Source organism: Cataglyphis hispanica, chromosome 2 (genome assembly GCF_021464435.1).
Source record: "Cataglyphis hispanica isolate Lineage 1 chromosome 2, ULB_Chis1_1.0, whole genome shotgun sequence".
Lineage (NCBI taxonomy): Eukaryota > Metazoa > Arthropoda > Insecta > Hymenoptera > Formicidae > Cataglyphis > Cataglyphis hispanica.
This window is the reverse complement of record NC_065955.1, coordinates 2,920,699-2,940,911: the sequence shown is the minus strand read 5'-3', so window position 1 is coordinate 2,940,911 and position 20,213 is coordinate 2,920,699. Positions and strand designations below refer to the sequence as shown.

The 20,213-nt window shown below is 33.1% G+C and overlaps 2 protein-coding genes across 10 annotated transcripts in view; one reads left to right on the top strand and one right to left on the bottom strand.

The window, feature by feature from the left end:
* The first annotated feature begins 1,151 nt into the window (after window positions 1-1,151).
* The window catches only part of LOC126857955 (acetylcholine receptor subunit alpha-like), a 68,464-nt gene continuing 49,402 nt past the window's right edge, over window positions 1,152-20,213 (top strand). For 8 of the 9 annotated variants that reach the window (XR_007688572.1, XR_007688570.1, XR_007688573.1 and 5 more), the window contains exon 1: window positions 1,152-2,021. The gene's annotated coding sequence lies outside the window, so the exon portion shown is untranslated. Of the gene's footprint in view, window positions 2,022-13,656; window positions 14,123-20,213 lie in introns of those variants that run through there. The other variant, XM_050607921.1, reaches the window with a different exon arrangement.
* LOC126856882 (dynein regulatory complex protein 9) lies at window positions 5,703-13,628 on the bottom strand. The gene is given in 9 exon segments (XM_050605812.1): window positions 5,703-5,924; window positions 7,051-7,182; window positions 7,533-7,739; window positions 8,368-8,608; window positions 9,207-9,268; window positions 9,270-9,306; window positions 9,381-9,557; window positions 13,475-13,568; window positions 13,571-13,628. Coding segments are annotated over 9 exon segments (1,230 nt in total).

Genomic DNA, 20,213 nt, shown 5'->3' with positions numbered 1-20,213 from the left:
AGAAAATCAGAAAATTATTTATCTTGGGTTCTGTAAAGAGAGAACTAGGAAATCATAAACTTACTTATATATTTTAGAAGCATGAAGACACACAACGCGTTTGTATATGGAACAATAGAAAAAAAGAATTCTTGTCTCGATTCATTTTTTAGACGAATGTTTCATTACTAAAATATCTTCGTCTTATAAAGCGTACATCTAGATGGAACACATTATTTTATAATTCGAGAGAATCGAGAGAAAGGGACCATGAAAAGAGAATATGATCATCCTTGAATGCAGAATCATATCGAGATGAAATATTTGGCAGCATTAGTGATTCTTTCTCTCTCTCTCTCTCTCTCTCTGTCTTTCTTTTCTTTTTCTTATTTTCTTTGTTTTCATCCGTCATGATTCGATATTCAATTTAGCCTTTTCCTGTCTCGCAACTGACCCAGAATCGTGAAGATAACAGAGTAGCAAGGTGCAACAATAATGAATCTTTATATAATACTACAACACAAACTCGGACGATGAGATGAGAAACGATGCAACTGTTATAGAAGAGAACATATTCGTCGTGAGCATGGTGTAAGTCGCACATATACACGATGAGTGTGTACAGATATCGATTGTGTGCGGCTGCGGCTCATTACCGTAATTGACATTATCGCGGTACCACGCGTTAATTCAATTATTTCCTCGACATTAGTTCGCATATTCGGCCGTGAAAGGATCGAAAAATAATAAAAATGTTTTTTTCCTGAAAGTTTTTCGAACGAGATAAATAAAATCGAAAAAGAATATATCTAATAATATATAATTAAGATTTTTGCATTTTGCAAAATTATATTTTCCTATTTTACATAATGTATATTTTTTAGAAGTATATTTTTAAATGTATACTTTTAAGAAGTATGTGCCTCTTATTTTGAAACATTCTAGAGGTGATTTACTATTTTTATGATTTACAACAAAAAATTCTGTTGACATATTTTAAATAGAGAAAAACAAAGGAAAAAAAGAAACAGAGAGAGAGAGAGAGAGAGAAACAATATATATTACGTCTCTGTGCTATACTCTATCTATATCTATATATACTATTATATGTTTATGGTTTTGATTCTCGTCTGTTTTGTCTCATGTTGTCGCTTCGTGCGTACTTCAAGACGTATCGCGTCAGTTACGTTACAGTCGGTCACCGTATCGTTTCTCCTTCGGGTAGTGTATTTCATCCACTAATATAAGTGTCGGAGTGTCGAAACGAAATACGATCGCTGCACGTGCTATTAGCGAAGGCAATCGCAATTGATAGCGTCCTTCGATATTCGTTGTACGTAGATACATTAATTGCGTTATTTGAATCGGCGACATTCGTCAACATGCCGTTGACGAATATCAGCGTTTTCGAATGTAGCAGGTTTCAATCTCTCTAAGAGCGATTAATGACATCATTGCGCCGTCTCTGTCACTAAAAGACTTAAATTTATAGTAAAATAGTGATTGAGCGATCCGGATTGGATTAAAATCCGTTCATTCGAAAACGCTAATAAACATTTTTCGGACTACTCGAAAAGCACTGTACGCGTAATCAGAGTGCGTGATACGAATGGACGTTCGTACTAAGATACGTCGTAATAATTAACGGTTTTTCCTGCGATGTCGCTGTATTTCGCATCGGGGAACGGCAGTGATTCGACGTGTGAAGTGTGAAGTTCGCTGCATAATTCGGAACTTGGGAAATTGTCAAACGTGCATGTAACGACGTATTGTGACGTCGGGGATCGGGGTTACAAAGAGTCAAGCGCGACTTGCTCCCTCTCCGTGTTCCGCGTTATTTACATAAAAGGGAGTCGCGCGCGTGTAACAAGATGGTCGATTGCTGTCATATAGCGGTAATTAGCATGTGCAATTGGTCTGTGCAATTAACGCGAGTGAGTGCGTAGTTCGATGTCGAACGTCGTGTTAAAGAGAGCAGTCGGAGATGTCCAGACCTAGGCCCAGGCCAACTAAATACGCCGGAAGCAATGAATTCATCTCTGGTGAGTAAATTTATCACTCAAATGAGCTGTATCGGTAACGATTCGATAGCAAAACGCGTAATTTGAATTAAATAATTAGAAAATAGCAAGTTTTTAAATCGAGATATCGGTACAAATTGTCTATGAAATCGATAGATTTTAATCGATTTATTTGAAATTTTTATCAAATTATAGAATGTTAATATATGTATATACAATTTTTATTTTACTAAATTATAAGAAAGAAATGAAGTTTTCGATAAATAAATATTTTTCAATATAATTTCTTTTCTTTATGCGATAAATATTTAGACTTTATATATATATATATATATATATATATATATATATATATATTATATGTGAAAATTAATTTAAATATTCCTAGAAATTTTTGACAATAATGCAAATATAAACAACTCGATTTAGCTTTCGATTTAAAAGCAAAGTTCCGTCAATGTCTCACCTTAAGCCGATCTCTATTTGCTTAATGCAATGCTTCGATATGCTCCAATCAAGCAAATACATCCAGAGCTCAATATTTCCACCTGATTATCAAAGTCCGATTCACTCGATGTGTTCTGCCAATCACTGATAAGCGGAGTCTCTCATCCATTCGAGGTGATTGTCTCAATATCTGACACGAGTAGTATCTGATTTAGTGGATATTCAAAACTCATTGTCAACAATTTGCTGCTTTATTACAATGATGCATTGTTTTGTATGCGCATATATAACATTTAAATTGTTTATTCTTTTTTTCCTATCTTTTCTATATAAATTGAATATATAAACTAAAACTGTTATAATATTTCAGTGATTTCATATAGCGTTGTTATAAATACACAAAATTAATTCCCTTGCGTGTATTTTGTAATATTGGAAATTGAATTCGGCGAAATTACGTTTTCAATTCGTGCACATAACATATACATACGTATATATCCGCCAAATTGAGGCGAATATTATGTATTACGAGCGTACAATGCTAACATATAATGAGATAATCCGTACGTAATTCTCTGATACGCGGAAATTCGGAGATAAAGCATCGTATAGTCTCAGAATTTCGCAAAGGCCTCCGGATTCACGAGCAGCCTCAGCTTTCAGCGCATCTTATCGATGTGTGCGAGCGAAAGCTGGGTCAGAGAGTGAGAAGCAATTGCATATACATATATAACGGGGCGCGCTATCACGTGCGTGCACCGCCATATCGCGTTAACCATTCCTTATATCGTAATCTAAGGAGGTGGCTGGCCGCACGATCGCGTTGAGCGAGCTTGCATGCTTTCGTTTTACGAGAGTAGTTGGGAGAGTGTATGTGTGTGTGTGTGTGTGTGTGTGTGTGTGTAGATTGGTGACCTCGTGAATTTCTCACGAGGGAAAATGCACGACGGTGTCGCGCGATGTCGAGCTTTTCCCGGCGACGAGGGAAACAACGATCGCTTACCGCTTTCGCTTCATACACCTTGTCGTCTTAAATTTTGAAAAACTTTCCGGATTAAAATTCCCCTCTGTCTTTCTTTCTCTGAGACTTCCCGAGTAAATCGTGCCGTAAAAATAAAACTGTCCGCGCATATGGTGCAAAACTATGTCGAAGGGCAAAGATCGATCGGCTTTTGTGTTATGTTTTATTTAAGATCGTTCGGAAAATCGAATTGTTGAAAAACGATGATTCTCCTCGCTAAAAGAAAGTTATTTTCTTTTTTCGCTTCGTGAAAAAAGAAAATAACTGACTTGATGTGAAATAATTTTGAATGCTTTTCAATCGACACATTTTTTAATTTCTTCGAGAATAAAGATTTTCAAATCTATACATATTTTGATTAGATTCTTGCAATATAAATATCTTATCAATTTCAAAACCTGCAATTGTACATTTTTTATTTTTCACTAAATTATCGATCGCGAGTATTGTGATGGATTTACTACGAGCGGTTAATTAAAATTTACTAACGATCGAAAGCATAATTAAAAAAGAAAAGTAATCAAAATTATGAATATGTTACATCGGGATTAAACGCTATTATAATAATTCAACATGCTCATGTATATTGTAGGGCTGTAGGGAATTGAGATGCAATGACATATTTTTAAATATGTTTTACACGCTATTTTATTAGTATAGTAACTATGGTTACTAATATAGTATGCATTAATGAAGAAGCATCATGTATGTTAGAACACTCCTAAACTTCAGTTTACCTTTTTCGTCGCCAATCAGCACGCTGTTCCAATTGAAATACTCAAACTTTACAGCTCTAGAGAGTACTATGTTTTATCATCTGTTAATCTTCTCATAAAAATATTATAGAGTCATGTAATCAACATGTTTTTAACAACTAGCAGACAGATTTCGGATAAGCTATGATACAAATACGAATACGAATTATTTAAAAGCTCGCTTTAGTAACCAACATATTTTGTCAACGTATTAGTTAAATTGTAATAAAATAAAGGGACAAACATTGAGAAAAAAAAGTTGTTGATTTGACTAAATGTGTTCAACCGATTATTATTTTTTTTAATTGAAATATTTAAGTATTTAAGTCAAATACGTCATGTTAAATTTAATATGTCGTATTTAACTTAAATACTTAAATATTTCAATTAAAGAAATAATAATCAGTTGAACACATTTAGTCAAATCAACTTTTTTTCATCAGTGAACAAATTCAATATAACATTAGTGTGTGTGTACTTAATATAAAAATATTATTAGGATAGCATACACATACACAATTTTTTCTCTCTAACTGTTGATTTTTAGCCTTTGAAACATACTAGTGAAAAAGAAAGCATGCCTTCAAGTGTCAAGTATGCCTTACGCGTATTAGATGCGTGCATGCCCCGCGTTCGCGTTCGTGCCGTATATAAGTAGTCGATTATTACGCCTTGCGTTTCATGCGGCGTTTCAGAAACGCGCTGCGGGATTCAGGAAGTGCTGCACGGGAAATGAGATTCTTGCGTGAACAATACTTGACCCCGCGCGGCGAGATATAGGCCTACGTACGTACGTACGTGTGTGTGTTACGTCACGAGAAGAGAAGGGCACGAAACCGAATTGGCATTTGATGATTCACGGATTTGCGCTTCACTATCGTAACGCAATGCCGTCTCGGTATTTCGCTATTCGCTCAATTTTTCTTTTTTTCTCTTTTTTTCTCTTTTTTTTTTAGCAATGTCCGATACAAATGTTGAATTTCGTGCTTTCCAATAACTATGCAGTAGACACGGTGATACGTTTGTTTGTACTTACATCGATTTCGCACAAGAGATCGTATAGCAATATATGAATCGGGAAAAAAATAAGCTAAAAATATATTGCTTTTTTGTTATGCTATATTCTAGTTTCGATCAGTAGAATCAATATTTTTTTTTCTCTACAAAAAACAAAAATAACTTACAAGAAATCGCACTTTCCCTCCCGGAAACTCGATGAGTTTGCTGAACAAATGAAAATAATCTTAATAAGTTTCTTACGATGTGTTCCATCAATGTTCGATACTAAAAATTATTTATCTTAAAATTTCAAGATAAAAACTACCCAACACGCACGCACATACGCGATATGTTAAATCGGTTCATCATCCGTGACCTTGCTTAGTTTCGTCGATTAATAGTATGCCCGGTTTGGGTTAGTATACTCAGGATAGTATACCCAGATTAAATAAATTAAAGTCAACGCGGTACGTTTGAGAGTTAACTCAGCTGGAGGGAAGTTACTTTCTTCGTCTTAACAGGCCGCTTCTTCTTTTTCTCCTCGGGTCGATACGGCCCCAACTTCCGGCGCACCATGACGCCCCGCCACCAAGCTTGGATCCTGATTGTGCAACGTTGCACGTGATCCTCGTGTTCCTTTTGCCTTCGGAGTGCCTCCTGCTCCGCGAGATATGTGTCGATAAATTCCTGATTGCTGCAGTACTGTAACAAACACCGTGTTTCAGTGCGAGTTTACTGACATATTTTATTAAACTCCTTGTGTCCTTCTTCGGAGAAGTAAGCATAGAATATATGAAGCTTTTCTTCTATACGACGGTTATATCCCCTCATAAACAATATAAGGGGGATGAATGTTGTACAATATATGTATGTGTAATCAAAAGCAAGGAATAAATAGCAAATTTTTTTAGAAAATGGGATATTATTGATGCATTATTGATAGAAACAAATATTATTATAAAATGTTACTTGGATTTAATGAACTTAAATGTAAAAGAAGAACGAAAAGAAGAAAATGTAAAATAATATATTAATTGCCGCGTATGAATAATATCTGTTAGTTTTTTTTATTAATAATTAATATTTGTGAAATTTATACAATCCATGATTAAAAAAAATTCTTTTTAATCTATTACAAGAATTATTAATTTATTAATATATTATTAAAAATTATAAAGAGTTTGTATTGAAATATAATTCCTCTTTTTAAAAGCAAGTTAAAAATGTGAAGTAAAATTTTTTTCATAATTCAGCTTTCTCTCTCAGTTGCAGTAAAAAAAAATATTCTGTCTTCCATGCTGTATATAAAAAAAATCTGAGATAATTAAATAATTAATATGTATATATATATATATATATATGTAGACTTTTGGTCAACGGGTAAATCCTAGCTTAAATGTATACGAAATGTATCATATATGAAAGGCTCTGAGGGGCTTAGGATTCTGAGCAAATACCGGCTATTAATAATGATCATCGAGACATTCTGAGTCTCAACCTGACGTGAATTATCGATCACCCGACAAAACTTTAGCATGCCCTTTAAACTCGGCCGAACCAAGTTATCTGAGCTCGATTGCCGATAGGCTTATAACGAGAAACGTGATGCAGTAAATTAAGCAGTCATACAGAGAATACAAAATAAGATCGTGATTGTGCTTGTTGTCTGATCGAAAAATTCTTCTTATTCGGCAATTAAGATTTATGGCGAAGGTGGCCAAAATAACGAGCGACGAAATACAAATTGAATTACACTTCTGCACCGTTTCTGCCCGGGAATGAAATGAAAATATTTCTCGTACCGTAGTCGTAGTTTTCTAATCATTACCTCCGTTGTGAGCTGCTCCAAGTATTTCCTAGCGTCTTCTATCTCATTGCGTACTTTATGAATCTCTTTCTCATATATTTTCTTCTCTCGATCATATCTCTCCTGCCATTGCTCGATTCGTTTCTCGATGAACTGTATAAATTCAAAGTAAATATTTTTGTTATCTACGTAAGGATGCTACGTAAGGACAGTTGAAATTTTCTCGATGAAACTTATTTCGATTAAATTGCTTAACGTTCAGCAAAAACACTAAATTTCTGTTAACATACTCGCTAAAAGGTATCGTAAAACGCTCGAATCTTCAGAAAAATCTTTTTCCGCAACATTTTCAGCTTTCTTGCTAAAGAATTTACTGGCTCAAACATCTGCCTTAATTTTAACGATGAACCCTTTTAAGACTTAAATATTTGAGTATACAATCTATCTAAAACTTTTCTAATATGTATTTTAAGAGGAAAAGATCGGAAAAAGTTTGCGCTTACCGCTATACGCCATGTCAGATAACGTGTCAATTCTTTATTCACGCAATTTTCGTTTTTCTCTTGTATGTAATAATTATTTAAAGTCTTCTCCAGTTCGTCTATCTTTAACTTGTAGCGCAGTACGTTTTGCTCTCGACGTGCTGTTTCCCAAGCTCGGACATATCTCATCTCTACATCCTTAATTAATTTTAGTTTCAGCTTCTCGTCCTAAACATTTTGCCCACAATTTTGTTCAGCGTGATCTCACTTATACACATAATAAATAGCAGTTAAGGAGAAACTGAATGGATCAGCTAAGTCAAAAGTTAATAAAGTTAATAAATCTAATAAATTTTAAGATTCATTAATTTGATATTGCGCAAAACACTTTTAGTTTTTTAAAATATAATATTATTATTAATTATTAATTTTTTAGTTAAAGTAAAGAATTATAGAATATGATTTAATCTCAAAATTATAAATATTATTTTATATTAAACTAATTCCTTTTATAGTGACTACTGAGTATTTTAAAAATTTTGTAGTGACACAAAAATAAAAAATATAGAGCAAATCTTTATTTCAACTCACAAATTAATTTTTTATTTTCAAAGGCTGAAAGTATTTTATATGTATGCGCAATGTCAAATTCGTGAATTCTCTAAATGTATTGGATTTATTAATCCCTCTCTCTCTCTCTCTCTTTCTTTTGACGTAGCTGATTTTTTAATATGTAGCTTCTTCTTCTTTCTTAAATAGTAAAACTTGATAATTTATCATTATTGTATTTTGGTATCGTTATTGTTTTTTTAGTATACAAACTTTTCTTGTCTTGTGCGAAATATTGTATTTATACCCGTGTTAAAGTGAGCTTCTTTGTTAAACTTTCTTCCTCCTTCTCGTTCGACGTTTTCTTATCGACAATCGTTTTTCGTAACTCCGCTAAGATAGTCTGCTTTCTTTCATTCTCTTCCGATACAAAGCGCTCCTGTTCCTCCTGCCATGTGATTTTCTCTATTTCCTTGCTTAGTACCTCGATAGTTCCGCGCTCGCTAATTTCTCGCTTCAATTTTTGTATTATATCGCTCACGTACAAACTGTAATTTAACATTGATATATATCTCCTAATACCGATATATACGGATATTACTCATAGTTACATTTACATGATTTATTGGCAATAGTGGATTATAATAAGTTGAAAGTTTTCTCAAACAGCGTAATATATTTTGGAGATCTAATATCTGTACATATTTTATATACTCTTATTATAGAGAGAGAGAGAGAGAGAGAGAGAGAGAGAGAGAGAGAGAGAACGAATTAAACATAAATAAATATAATTAATCAAAATTTTTATCAAAATTAAAAAAAAATATTGTAAATATGAGACGGCAAATGCAAGACGACAAATAATTGCGCTATCATGTTCATACGATTAAAATGTTACGCGAAATTGGGTATGATATAAATAAAAAAAGAAACGGATTTATTTATATTTATATTTCTCCGCAAATTATTACGCATATTAATTTGCTAATTATATAATTCATCTCGAAGCACTTTTTGCTCGAGAATGATCTATTGTGTGGAACACACGATAGATATGTGATCCTTATCAAGTATAAAACCATCAGTGGCTATCCGCCATTGTCGGTTTTATACTTTTAGACGGTGTCGACAGGCTAAATGAACAACCTCTCTTGTTGAAGTTTTTCACACACAACTTCCCTCCGTGAATTCGTCATCTCCGCGACGTTTCCGATAAATGACCTGTAAAATTGACATTTCCGAAATTCTGCAAATAGATATACAAAGAGAGACCGTCATAATATTGGTTTTTTTTTTTTGTATTATATCCATTCGACGTACTCAGTATCGGGATAAAAATTAGAAGTATCACTTCTCATCTCCAGTTGTTGTCTCAGAGTATAATAATAAATGACTAATGAGTCCGCGCATTCCTCTAAGATCTCCAGAACAGCCTCGCGTTCCGCTGGTGAAAATTTTACGGAACTTTCCACTTCCATCGACGCTTCCATTTTTTTTCTTTTTTTAATTTTTGCGAATTAAATTTGTCATTTATTGGTTGTCACAAACGTTGCGCTGCTATTTTTCTTGCACACACTTGCATAAACTTGCACACACGTATGGAAAATGAAACTATAAAGTATGTAAGAATAACTTTAAAATTGCTTTGCCAAAACTATGAAAACAACAAGATCAAATATTTCACGTTGTAAAGTTGTTCCGCATGGCGAAATAAAGTTTATACGTTTTCACGTGGCGCATATATAACACATGCACATGTATATATGTTTTATGTCAAACGTCGGCATATTCACCGTTAAACGTATCCGACTGGTAAATATATCACATGTCAGTCTGCATCTATCTAATGAATCAATTTATCACGTCTCCGTATGTGCATTTACCACGATTTCAATATCATTTTCTCCATTTACCCAATACTTCCGTAAATTCTGAGCAATATCAACAGCGCAGAATCGAAATATAAATCATTCTTTCGGAGAAACAGCTGCAGAGCAGAAGCACTTGGAACGAACGTTTAAAGACGCGATTAATATTTTACATATTAAATAGGATTTTATTTGACTTTTCAAATTGTGACTTTCCATAATAACTTTAGTATCGGAAATTAAAATAAATTAATATATGTTATGTGCTTTTAATGATATAATACTGTATTTCTCTTTTGATTTAATTTAATAATAATTAAGAATTGCTAATATTATGTTCTCATTTTTGAAACAATGCAATTATATCGCTTTATATGATAGTAAGAAATACATATTTTATAGCAATTTGCTTTTGTACATACATATAGTTGATGAACATATGCATATAGTACAATATTGAAAATAGATAATATTACCGTATATTACCGTAATGTATAGACAGATCGTTCGACAAATAAGCAGACATTTTTCCGCGAGTTAATTAGCACATCACATCGCAGACGACATCGATCTCGACATGTGACTGTATTGCGAAAAAAGAACCGACCAAAACTCTGTAACTCCACAAACCTTTCGAGCGAGTTAAACAGTTTGATCCATCGCCGCGGGCTGCCGTGGAAACGAACCCAGCGACCATGGACATTAAAGCGATAGTTGGCGTGAGAGAAAAAAAAAAAAAGGAACAGAGCTTCACGCAAAGAGCAGCGCTTACCCCTAATGAAAAGGTAGCATTTGCCGAGGAAATATCTCTTGTCAAAAGAGGACGATTTCTGACTCAATGAGCTCCGTCGACGCTTTTGAAATATAACTTTTTCAAATTAACTTTGTTGAGTTTAAAATGTTCAAAATTTTGTTAAACGAAAAATGAAATCGTCGAAGAAGGAAAATCGCGTGAGGAAAAGCCTGGAAAGTTGCGATTTAACGCATTCGCATGTGTACTCGTTATTCTCAGACACGTTCTTCGAAATTCGCGATTTTGCTTTTCACATTTCTGGAAAAGTTTAAAGAGAAACTCTTTTGAAGAAGTCTCAGCTTTTAAAGGTGTACACATCTAATGCGAACGCGAAGGAAACCAAGTACATCTTGGCTTACATGAAACCAAGGAAATGTACCGTATAGTCGTACAGTTTTGCTGTAACATGCCGTAGGATGCTTGCCTAGAATTATCGATTTTAAGTATCATATCTTTTTTATTCGTAAATATTATTTCTTGATAATACGAAAGACATTTCACACGATTCTCTTCTATTTAACGCTCTAATCTTTTGATTACAAGTATAATAAAAATAATATGTACAATAAAATAAATAATACATAGTGTACAAATATATAATCTGTAAAAAATAAAACGCAAAAGATCATAAATTGTCAAATACATCATATAACTGCAAAGAAAGATTTATAAATAAACACGATTCAATACATTGAATTTTATGTTAAATCTTATCTGTGTTTTTGCGACAAAATTCACATTGGGAAAAGGAAACTAGAGAAATTCGATAAACGCGAGAGAAATTCGATCGTTCTGTCTGATCTGTTTAAAGAGAAGAGACGTCACGCTATTGACCCTTCATCAATTATTCCACTCCAACGAGTAAAGCAAAGTGGACGAAAGTCGAAAACTGTAAAATTGATACTGACATAATTGCTATCCGATCACATGAAGATCCTGGCCTCGGCATTCGTCGAAAAAAAAATTCTACGGGCAAAAAAGGGCGCGCTACCAGTTTGATTAGAAAAGTTTCTCATGTCGGGAGCATTAATTGAATCTGCATTGTCTGGAAAGAGAGTTCTTATGTGACCCCTTGAGCTTGTCCCCTCTTTTAATGTAAAGGATCGTGAATTTGTGAAAACAAGGTGACGATGTCGCGGCCTATAATAAAACTTGAAGAATTTCGAATCTATATGTGTGCGTGTATATATTGTATTTGTATGTATTTTCATTTTACTTTTTTTGATATTTTTTTAATTAATTGTTCAATGAATTGTTTCAATAATTAGGCAAATCACGTTTCTATTAGACTTTGAAATTAGAAATAAATTCTTGAGAAATTTAAAAATTATACAAATAAAAGATTAAATCAAATTTATTAAATATGTGAAATGTGTGATATGTGTGTTGTGTAATATACATATATGGTGATATATAAAAACAAAAAGTTGCCTATCCAATATAATTGTTTTAAATAAATTAAGTTTTAAATCGCGAATTCATTTCATACATGGTGTCTAACATATGCACACATAAAAAAAACTTTTTTTTTTAATTTTATGAACTAAAAAAAATATATTTCTCTGTGTAATACTTTCATCGATAATTGTAAAAATCTCGCAAGAATCGATATGTTGCAACATATAATTGATACTTTCGGAATTTTGCTAATCAAATATATTTACCACTAATTTCCCGACACGATTGGTTTGCAATTTATGATAAATCTCTTATAAAGTCTATTTATCAATTAATACTGGAAACATAGCTAATATGAAAGACTGTAAAATAAACATCGAGTTTTTTCTTTTTTCAATTTTTCTCTAAAGATTTGATTATCGGACATTCATATTCTGCGAAAGCATCTCGTTTAAAGTGAAAGTGAAAATTTCATTTTCACGATACAATTAATCCAAGATTTATGTAACAAACGAGAAAAATTTTGAGAGAATTTTTATATATTTTTCGATGTTAATACATATGGACTGAAAAGTGGAATTAAAGAAAATTTCTAATTGTTGAAGTAAAAAAAAAATATAGAAAAAGAAGATGTAAGTTAACATATTATTTGTTTTTTTTACTCATTACAATTCTTTTTAAAAATATTTAAATAATTTAAATTTTTTTAATAATTAAGATATGTTACAGGAAATTCTCTTTTATCTCGTATTGTGGAGGAAGGAGATAGAAATTTAATGATATCGCTTCATTTTATTTTATTGAAGGATTTAAAAAAAAGATTATCGCACAAAGTGTAAGAGATATTAGTACATAGAGAAGAGAAATGAATTCAAATGCTATTAAACTAATTCCCTGTTTCAATTATTCACTTTAATAGAATATGAAAAAAAAATAAATAAATAAATTTCTCTCGATTTTTTTAACCTCCCTGTTTTTATGGAAACACTTTATTATTATTAATTCAATTATAATTACATTTTTATTAATTATAAATTTCAAGTCATGTCATTAATTTCAAGTTCACATATGATTTCTCTAATTGTAAAGAGATCAGAGGCAATTGCATTCTTTACAAAAACAAATTATTCAAAATTCGGGTTATGTTTTTCCTAAATAACAATGTTTATTAGTGATAAATAAAACTCATAGTGGTAAATAAAATTCAGAAAAACTCAAAGAAACTCTAAAAAAAAAAATCGCGCGCGCAGCGTTATTCCGCCCAACGACTCAAATAAGGTAACTGTCCTTTATCTAAGGCAAGGGTGAGGACGCACCCTATCGTTTGTTATCATAGTCCGAAAAGTGGACCTAACCCGCGCAAAGGATACAGATACATCCACATGCGGAGGCGCGCTTGCGTATTCGCGAGGCGGCATCGCGACGGCGCGTTGCCGTCGCACCCCGTGTGTGGCGTGGAGGCGCGAGGGCGGTGTCGGTGGGATGATAACGAGAAAGAGTCGTTCTCATCTACTCGTCGTGCGCTCCTCGCCGTCGTCGTCGTCGCCGTCGTCGACGTGCGCGTCGCGGCGCTCGGCCCTCGAGACGCAAAGACCCAACCGTGGAAAGCAAAATCGCTGTCATCGTACGGGTACTCCGTTCTGATACACGATCCTGGTGTGTCCTACGGATCTCGAATCGTCGGGACCGACGAGAAAGAAAGAGAGAGAGAGAGAGAGAGAGAGAGAGAGAAAGGAGGAGCACGCGCGCATCTCGTCCACGATACGTCGCGCCCGCTTTTCACGCGTGTGCGTCGTCGCGGCGTCTCGCGGCTGCTCCACGGAAACGTCCTCGGCTCGCGCAAAGTTATAATCCCGCCCTGTTATCGTCTTCGTCGTCGTCGTCGGCATCGTCATCATCGACGTCGTCGGCGTGGGTGGTGGTGGTGCTAGTGCCGGTGCTGGTGATTGTCTCGTCTGCTATTGTCCAATTGTTGTTATTGTCTGACGTATCTTACACCGGGGGTAAGTTAATCATATTCCTTCGGTCAGTCGTGTTCCTGTCATAGATCATTCGTTATTCCGCGAAAACGCGAAACGGATGGAAAGGATGTGTGGAAAATGCGCGTGTTTCGGGGAGGAAAATTTTAAGGGCTTAACCCCTTCAATTCGATTCGTGTCTTATCGAGGGTTGTCACGAGTAACCTAGTTGGCAGTTTTCGCAACCCCTCGTGTTTTCGTCGTTCCTCTTTATTCTCTGTCTGTCCCTTTTTCTCTTGTACTCCTCGTCTTTCTTTTTCGCTCTTTTTTTTTCACGGGTGGGGGGTAAACACGCGTTCTGTAAAAACATCGATGAAACGCCGAGAATCCCGTTTGTAGAAAATAATCTTGATAAATTGCACTTGATTTGCGTTGAATTAAACTTCATTATTTTAACAATAATAATTATTATTAACAAATTGATATTGAATTATATAATCTTAATAAATTTTAATATTGATTGCATTGTTCAAAGAACAAGAATGATATCGCGTTTAATTGCAACAATTGAAATATTATTAATATAGTAAAGGATAACAATCACGAGTGCATGGTTTTTAATTTTATTTGTTTCGTGTCGTCACAATAATACATAAATCATAATCATAATCACCATAAATAATTTTATGTCACGAAAATATTATATTTATCATTGAAAAAAATACAATTTTAATTAGACTGTTGTTACGCAAACACACGAATTAATCTATCTATTAATCTAAAGTTTTCAAAAGATAAATACAATATGTGTATGAAATGATTTAGTATCATGAAACGCTAATTTATTTAAAATCATTAACTGCTTCACTTTTAATTCATTTTTGCATAACAAAATTATCTCTCATTATTAAGTCTGTATTACTTGATACCTATATAGATATCTATGTATATAAAAACTTATAAATATCTCAGAAGTCAAATTCATATTTATTCAATATTACTCCCACTCACCGATGTTAATAATCAATATTAAAATGAATGTAATAGAATGATATATGCAGTTACTAACCGATACGTCTCGTATGAATAAAAACATCGTGACAAATATTGCTTGCGCAATATAATTAATTATATTACAGAATGATGATTAAATTAACAGCGATTCAGTGCCTTCCACTTTTCATTTCTTCTCTTTTCTCTCTTTATTTTTATCGATTACGTTAAATTATGTTAAGACAACATTAAGCTATTATAAGTTAGCGTGATTTATTTTATCTTTAATCCTTTCTTATTTTTGTAATTATTTATTAAATGAAACATGAATTTGCTGTTTTGTCGTGGAACTCATATCATATAGAATATGAAATATATATATATATATATATATATAATAAAAATATGTTGCAAAGAGAATTACTGGCTTATCTCAATCCGGGACTCGATTAACGAATCACCATTTAAATCGAATTTCCTTGCGGGACGCGTTGTAAGAGCACTTGACTTCTTTCGTTTTGTTTGTCGCGCGGGTACGATCGTTTTTTTCCGCCACGCTTCCAATTAACGTCCCGCACGCGGTCGAGTGCTCAATTTACATATACGCTCGGAATGGGCATTTCTGGTATTAGAGCACTTTTTTTATGCTCAATACCAAGCGAAGAAAAATAGCAAACAGATTATACATTTTTTTCACACACATGGTAAATTTGTAAAAATTGGATGTTTGTTTCGCACTTGCAATGTGAATATTTTTTTAAAATCCACATCTCATTCGGCTCATTCTAAATCAAAGAAATTAGAGAGATTGAAATTGTAAATTAAAAGGATATCCTCAATTTAAATTTTTATGATGAATTCTTTCAATCTTTCAGAATTATATTTTTTTTTTGACATGAGACAAAAACAATATTTAATATCGCGTAATAAATAATAACGAGGCAAAATCCGCTCACATTTGTTCAAGAGCTTATCAGTAAAAAATACTGTCGTCTAAAATATATTGTATATAATATCTAATTTTGATATATTTTAAAAAAAATAGTATACATATTATGACACTTATTGTAATTATTGAGGGAAACAATCACGCGAGGACAGTGTAAATTGACGACGATTTAATGGCCAACTAATTTGGCGCATTAAATCGGCCTGACAACGTGACATAGATAATTTCGTCTGCGATCGTCGTCGTGGGAATTCGAGATTACGATTTGCAGCACGTGAGCGGCAAACCAATCACACGCGGCTATTATTTACCGAGCGTAAAGCAAGAAGTTTATGCGCTAAGAACGGATTTCATCGTTTTCGCACGAAAAAGAAGGAAAGAGAGAGAGAGAGAGAGAGAGAGAAATCTTTAATCTCCATAAAGCTTTAATAGTTACCAACGCAAAAGAATTGTGTGATTTAATCTTCTATAAAATCTCGGCTGTAAATCACGAATTTTTATGGTGGTACATTTAAATCTATAAGCAAACACACGTGTAAGCATCTATGTATCTTATGGCTATGATACGTTATGATATGTTATATTTTATATTTATCTTTCTATCTCTCTCTCTCTCTCTCGTTATTCAAAAAAATGCTTGCAATTATTTACATTGTTTGTAAATGATTCTTTATTTCTTGCATTTTAATATTTCATGTTAATAGCATTAATATACCTAAGGAATAGGAACAGAACAGAAATACTTTCAATATTGTTTTTTTCTTTTTAAAATTAATAAAATGAAATTAAAAAAAAAAAAATCTTGCTCAATGCTTATCATCTCGAGCACAGCAACATTATATGCATATATGGCTCGTGTTTAATGCCGTCTTGTGGGGATTTCATTTGCGCGAGATGTCGGTCATAAAATGTTTTATCGTTAGCTTTAGAATTAGTAGCAGCATTTCAGGAAAATACTGAATATATCGCATAAAATAATTAAAACTCCCATCACCGCTCCTCTTATCAACGTTGCGTCGCTTATTTATCCCGTCATATGCAGATATGTTCGATTTAACCTCAAAACCGCAAAAACGATATTAATATGGAATATAATTAAACTGGAAAATTAGAATCGAAATTCGGAAATGCAAGAATTTCATTCCGTAAAAGTTTTTATTAACTGGAATTTTGTAATTTCAAAAATTGAGAATTTATAATGTCACAGAATTACATTATTTAAAATTTATTTTGGTTTATCTATTTTGTACGCATAGCAAAAATTAAACTTTTATACATGAAATTAAATCCACTTAGGTGAAGATTTTCCACTCTTGGATATAATTCTTTGATGTAAATTGTATTCTCTTCCTATTTAATTTTATGTTAATTCTTTTCGTCGCTTTCGGATAAAGCATTGTTTTACGTTCTTATTAGCTTGTCGAATAAAGCATTGCTTCTTTAATGTCGCTCGAGGTGTATTGTTAATTGCCTCGCTCTACAGCTTTCGCTTTGAATAAATCTTTTTTTTTTTTTTTTTTCAATGAAAAAGTGCTTTTGTTCGGAACAAAATGTATTTTTTTTTTTTTCTTCTTTTCATTTCTAGCGTGGATAGTGAGAAGCGCGTGTACAATATTATTCGGTGAGCTGCCAAAGAATGTTGTGCAATTTCAGAGGCACAAAGGCTGGCGGAAAGATATCGTTGAAGTTTACCTCATTCCCATTCTTTTATATACAGCATCAGAAAATTTCATTGAGCGAGACTAAAAGATGTTCGTTTAGCACCTAATGATTCGAAATATCAGCTCAAGTTGTGCTGCAGTTTTTTTCATCTTTATTTTGTACCGTGAAGATATTTCGATTTTTCTTTTGATACGAATGGAGAATATTATGCGTATATTTTATGTTTCTTTACCGGTACAAAAGTCTTGTGTTCATCCTTGGCAAGCAGACACACCGGCGACCGATAAGAGCATTGAATATGTAGTCGAGCTTCCTCGATAAAAGCCAATAGCTCGAGCAAGAATTTTCACGTGCTGCTTATCGGTTTGCAGTCTCCGAAAGTGGCGATGGTCGTCTGATGAGGAGCAAAGTGTCACCATTAGAGGTGACATCCCGTTATCCGATAATAATATTCATCAAGAAGCTTTTTCATTCCATCGAGAGTCGATCAGTATTTGCGAAAAATTCACGGTGGCCTCATTTGCGAATATTAAATTGAGTTGTTAGAACGCGACCAGTAGAGGAATAAAAATTATTTTGAAAATTTACAAAGCTTCTGATCGCCCAAAGAAATCTACAAGATTTGATTTTTATATTCAATAGCATGTTAAAAAGATCAAATATGTTTGTAAAATTTGCAAAAAAAAAAGAACGGTGATCCACAGTTCTTAAAATTCTTCTGATTCCGTATAGAATATCTGTCAGATTTACATTACTGTATTTTTTAATCACCTTATCATATGTAGAAGCTATACCGCTCATAAACGTAAACAGTGGAATAAACACAGCATATTAGATTGCCTCGTAATAATAAAGTAACAATCTCTGCAATCGAGTTACATCGAGAGGAATTAAAGGAGCCAGTAAAGTATTATTAGCAAATACTTCCATTTATAGCCACATAATACGCTACTATTAAAACATTTCGTAAAGCGATATGCATTTATTAGTTTAAAAAAAAAAAAAAAATATATATATATATATATATATATATATACATAATATTTAATCTCATTAACATTATTTTATAATTTATTTATAAAATATTATATTGTTATTTATTAGTGAATCTCTTTTGGTAACATATTACGTATATGCTCTATAAAAAATTATATATTTTATAAAATATTAAGCTATGACATGTGATTGTAAAATATAGACTCTTTTGTTACGTTCCGGTACGCTTAGAATTTGAACAATGTACAGCGCGTGTATAGAAAGCTGGTCAAGTACTTTGTACCTTCAGGTGCATTAGCGAACTGTCTGAAAGGTCGCAATAAATTACCTGTGTGATAACCGGCTCTCTCTCCCTTTCTTTCTATACATATATACACATGCATATATACACATATCTCTATCTCCACCTTCTCCTCTCTCCCTGTCTATTTGCCGTCGTTTCTATTTTCCTCGCTCCCGTTTCACATGTTCCGCTCTCGTTGCGACGGGATAGTTTAAAGGCCGAATTTCCGCTTTGTTATTATTTGAGTAGACTTGAACGGAGGAATCGATAAATTCCTGTTCGATCTTCCAGCGCCGGAGTCTCGTAGCATTAACCGGAGATTAACATTACCGCTATTTACACGGATACTACGCGAATACGGAGATAAATTGGAGATGATGGGAAATTGGTGAGAAATTCGATAGAGAAAACGCCATAAATATCGAAGCAATTTGAAAAAGATAGAATAGAAAATTTTACGGAATAATAGACAATTGTATATATTTTTGCAATAACTTATTTAATCTAGAAGAAATATTTTGTCAATCAAATCAATCAAATGTATACTGATAACGAAAACATAATGCGATTTTTTCGTGTCAATAAATTCTTATCTTTCTTGTTATTTTGAATTACAATAACGGATAATCATATGCAATACATTGGCGGATATTCCGAATGTTGTCAGATGTTGCGATTCTGCTAATATTAAAAACTGGAATTACTTTGGCTTTACGCTGATTTCAATTTCTCTCTTCTTTTGTATATATATATACACGAGAATTTGCATATTAAAAAAAAATCCACAATTTATTTTATTCTATTTTCTAAGAAATTTTAATAATACAATTAACTTTTTTCGAAAAAATACATATTTTTCCAGTAAATGAAATATGCATGTGACATGCACACATTGTATAAATTCATGCACAATGGAATAAAAACATAGCTAATTAGTGTAATTTTAACCGTTTATTCAATCATGGAGAAAAAATTGTTTAGTACATTAGTACGCATATATAAAAAAAACACACACACACACACACATACATATATGCTGAATTAATAATATTATTTTAAAAAGATACGCACACAACTATCGAATACATAGACATATCGCAACAAAGACAGTTCACGTATTTTGAATACCATCTCCTGGAGCGAATACTCTAGAGATTTCAACGAAAATTTTGTTTAGGTAATTCAGTTTTGGTTAATGGAGAGTCTGAAATTGTTAGGGAGCTCGTAGATACTTCAAGACCCAGGAGAGAAGT